At 42.7% G+C, this 5000-nt stretch overlaps 1 protein-coding gene across 7 annotated transcripts in view; it reads right to left on the reverse strand.

Annotated features, from left to right (window-relative positions):
- The window catches only part of LOC307020464 (ephrin type-A receptor 3-like), a 93856-nt gene that overhangs the window by 12142 nt on the left and 76714 nt on the right, over positions 1–5000 (reverse strand). For all 7 annotated transcript variants that reach the window (XM_079651827.1, XM_079651826.1, XM_079651825.1 and 4 more), the window contains 2 exons: positions 4704–4829; positions 4418–4603 (listed from right to left, as the gene is read on the reverse strand). In XM_079651827.1, the coding sequence (XP_079507953.1) occupies positions 4418–4603; positions 4704–4829 (312 nt within the window). The remainder of the gene's footprint in view (positions 1–4417; positions 4604–4703; positions 4830–5000) is intronic.

A 5000-nucleotide genomic window follows, 5' to 3' on the forward strand; every position in this document is an offset into this window, starting at 1 on the left:
GTGTCTAAACCTGACGTTTAAACACTATGTCTGGTTAATTACATTATGAGAGGCGGTTTCTGTGTGTTGGTGTAAGTCTGTATAAATCTGGGTAATTTCATTATGACTTGCAATCTGTATTTGCGCCAGTGGTCCGCATTAAGCTGTTATTGGACGAGACGGCCCAATGTACAAACAAGAAAATGAAATAACTGCCGTATTGATTAATGTTAAGGCTCTGAACTAAGTGATACAATGCTTTTAACACGGGACAGATCTCTTTTCTGGGAAGCGCCATGTGATGGTGCGGGGGGTACATAGAAACAGTGAGATAGAAACTCAATAACCTTATCTCCACTCCTCTCTTCACCTAAATTCCCTCCCCTTCTCTTTCTCATCTCCTGTCATTTCCTCACGTTTGTCTCTTTGCCATCCCTCCTCTTGTCTCTCCGCCCCTCATATCTCTTTGCACATCTTCCCCCGTTGCCCTCATTTGTTTCTCAAGCCCCATCTCCTCTCATTTCCTAACTCTTGTGTCCTATCTAATCCATCCATCACTTCCACCCGTTTTGTACCCGTTGTCACCTTTTCTCTATGTTTCCCTCCCGTTACTCCTCTTCCTCATTTTGTCCCTGCAGTCCAATATTTTAATCTGCATACTTATTCAAAACATGAATAATTTCAAACACTCTGACAAAAAAGATTGAAACACTTATTGTTCAGTGAACAAAGACTCACAGTTAAAACTAATGACTAGTTTCTTCAAACAGAAGACTGCTGGAAAAGATGGGTGCTTTTGCCAGTTTTAACAGCACCTTTGTAGGAAAGCTTTTTGTGTGTGTGTGTGTGTGTGTGTGTGTGTGTGTGTGTGTGTGTGTGTGTGTGTGTGTGTGTGTGTGTGTGTGTGTGTGTGTGTGTGTGTGTGTGTGTGTGTGTGTGTGCACAATGTGGAAAGATGAGATGAAGCTCGGTAATTGAGGGTTTTCCAAATGAGCCGATTGTTGCAGCGATTGTAAAACACATAAAGGATGGAAGGATAAAATGAGGGACGGGGGAGATGAAGGCAAGATAAGTATATGTGGGGGGGGAGGTAGGGAAGGGGCAGATTGCAGCACTTTCCTGATGTGTAGAGAGACAGATAGAGAAAAGAAAGATCTATTTTTTCTCTTTTCCCGCATGTGGCGCTCTAATTAGCATGACAATAGCAACAATCAGGTGACAGACAGCAGAGTAGGTTATTAGAGTGGCACACAGCTCAGGGCTTATGAGGTTTTAAGAGGAGAGAACACACACACACACACACACACACACACACACACACACACACACACACACACACACACACACACACACACACACACACACACACACACACACACACACACACACACACACACACACACACACACACACACACACACACACACACACACACACACACACACACACACATACAAATGATTGTAAAAGGAACGTGCACAGCCAAGATAGGCACGTACCCAATACAAAATATTACTTTGAAATGTCAAATGAGTGCCCCTATATTCATTAGAGCTACCCCAACTGCCACCATCCCTATCCCCTATTAGTAGGTTGTATTTGTGCCAGAACTATTGCACTAGTGGTACTTCTACTATTGTGCTGACAGTGTTACTTACTGTCATTATCAATATCCATTATCAGAGCACCTTCTTTCTACATATATAAAATGCACTTCTTGTGCTGAATAACCTGATGATGATCTCATGCCTGTCCCAGAAATATGATGCTACCGCTAGCAGCTAATTAGCTTTTCTTGGGACTAGAAGTGAGGGGAAACAGCTAGCCAAGCTCTGTTAGATTTTAAAAACCTTCAGCCAGCAACTTTAAAGCTCTTTACATCAGGGTTTTAAACCTTGTAATTTATGGCAACATCACATTCTTCATACCAGTGGCTAATCTCACTTACATGTCACACCTTTTGGCTCAATGGCTAATTCACCCAAGCTATTATTCCTCCTGCTTCATATCAAACAACAGTAATGAGGACAATAAATATATATGTTTTCTGCTGTTATTTCTACAGTATCATTACTACTGCTACTTATATTGTTAAAACTACTACTGCAAAACTGTGACAACAATCACTCTAAGTAGCCTACTACCCAACCAATAGTACCGTATAACTGTAGATTCTACGATTATTTACACCACCACAAACCAATCCAACACACCTGAGCCCAGAGCAGTCAGGGTCAGCCTGCCTGATTAGACTGAGGCTGGTGTGAAGGGACCAGCTGGTGCTGGAGAAAAAGGCCTGAAGGAATTATTGACCCATCTCAACTCTCACCCCCTCACTCTCACATGCGCACCCTGGGCTGTGACCTGTGAAATTACTGCTCCGCTGGTGAGATTTGTTTCTGAGGGGCTCTATCAGCTTCTCAATGTGCCGTGAAGACAGGTGAAAAGAGAGACACAAAGAAAATGTGTGTAAAAGCTAACAGATGCTCGTTACACGCACACACGGCAAAACAACACACATACACAAACATGTTTATGTATTCATAGAGCACAGCAAATGTAACAGCTAAGTTATATGTTTCTTTTCAAGCAACACTGTTGTCCTCTGCCAGAACATTTCAAGGATTTGGCGGTATTCTTTTTTTTTGTGTATTTTAAATCAGAATGGATTGTGGCATTGAAAATAAAGTGTTGTAATTACATGTCTGCCTGCCAGAATAAAAATCACAAACTTTCCATAGTACTACTACTACAAACGGCCTCAATCCTGCTAACCGAAGGTCACAGTTAACATCGAGCATTATTTAGAAAATAAGAGAGTTTGAGAGAGAGAGTGACATAGTTAGAGGAAGTGAATAAGAAATGCAGTGGGGTTCTCATTCCTAATATGCATGCTGCTGAATATTCATGAGGCTAAAAAACACTTCCAATTAACTTTATGAATTATTAATATTCATGATAAAAGCCTATGCATATGCATTTGCTCTTTTATTGTTGGCCTAAGTGCCACTGAGCACCGGTGTGTGATGGACCCAAGATGTGTGTGTGTGTTTGTGTCCGTGTATTTCAATGCGTGTAGGCGTGTGACAGAGGGAGGAGAGGGAGTGGGGTGAGGGGGAAAGCGGAGGTTTATTTGTCAGCCTGGATGTTCACAATTCTGTTTCTTTGTGCAGACTATCTCCCTCTTCCGTTTGCTTGTCTGATCTCTAACAAACATCTGCATGACAAGGTGTCAGACCAGAAAAATATGTGCACTCCTGATTTCATGTCATTTATATGAAGATTTCAACACTAAAACTGAACTACGCAGTCCGTACACTGTGATTTAATTCAGACAACTCGCTATTTAGTTGTTACCGATCAACATAAATATGAATATTATCTCATCACCATTGTTCATCACCAATTTGACATTAAAACCTGATGATTATAACTTAGAGTCTTACATTATGTGTCAGCACTTTGCTATTGTTGGTCTGTTTTATAAATGATGCAAACCAAGCCACAGAAATAAAGCTTTGCATACTCGGCGGTAAAGCAAGGTCTAGACTTTTCTTCTCAATGTTTTTTGGGCTGGTTCCTATGAATTCTGTCCAGTAGAGACACCATCAGTCTAAATGGTAGGTCATATTGTTCTTTTAGTGTGGTCGTAGAATCAAAACTGAACGACAAAGATGTGATTTCAAATTTAGCCAGCTTAGCGTTGACGTATGCTGGGTTTAAGTGTAGGAGACAAAGAGATAGAGAGATAGAGAGTACCAGAGGGACAAGAGAGAAGTGGGCAGGGATTGAATGAGAAGATTAGATGGACATTGACTGAGAGGTTTGAGACGAGAGAGGGATAGACAGACCGAGTGAGAGCGAGAGTGTGATTGAGAGAGCGAGGCCCAGTGATAACGAATCAGCTATCTTGTTGAACCAGGCCTGTATCTAGCTCACCTACATGAACACACTCGCTCTAATTGCCTAACACAATCATGTGAAGAGAACGAGTGGCAGTTCGAGAGGCGGACAGTCGGTGGCCGCATGCACACCACATGTGTCATCACAGTGTTGCCATGGTAACGGAGCTTTTGTCTGATCCAGGATGAACTTTTATTTAAAAGAGCACTGGCTCTCGCAAAGCAACGTGAAAGACAGACACACTCACTGACGACAGCACACACACACACACACACACACACACACACACACACACACACACACACACACACACACACACACACACACACACACACACACACACACACACACACACACACACACACACACACACACACACACACACACACACACACACACACACACACACACACACACACACACACACACACACACACACACACACACACACACACACACACACACACACACACACCAACACACACGGAGACAGGAAGGGGGAATGTATGGTCACTCAACCCAACACATCACTCACATCTTGTGACGACACCCTCCAGCCTGATGATGTTGGGATGGTCAAACTGTCCCATGATGGAGGCCTCAGACAGGAAGTCCCGCCTCTGTTTGTCAGAGTATCCCGCCTTCAGACTCTTGATGGCCACGTAGATCTCCCTCTTTCCCTGAACACGCAGCCGACCACTGCACACCTCCCCAAACTCTCCTACACACACAAATATGAGAGAGAGTAGTCATTAGAATTAAAGTTACATTTTTAATGTCTTTTGAGTTATTAATCCACTACTATTTTACTGCCAACTCACCAGCTCCAATGACTCTCTCTATGCGAATATTGGAAGCATCGATCTCTTTGGCAAAGTCCCTGACAGCCTGGTTGGGGTCTTCGTAGGTGTGAGGATGGATGTAAATCCTGCTGCCTGGCAGCTTGACTGCAGGAGAAGAAAAGAGGAACAATTGGGAGATATTAATAAAAAAAGATAAATGCTTAATGTCCTGAAATATAGCCAGCTTTTGCTCAGTGTGTGGTTTTCCATTTGTTTGATAAAGTAAACAGTATCAATAGGGTATTGCCCCTCCAAGGAAATCATTCCTACTCAAAC

Source organism: Notothenia rossii, assembly GCF_949606895.1.
Source record: "Notothenia rossii genome assembly, chromosome: 9".
NCBI classification, from domain to species: domain Eukaryota; kingdom Metazoa; phylum Chordata; class Actinopteri; order Perciformes; family Nototheniidae; genus Notothenia; species Notothenia rossii.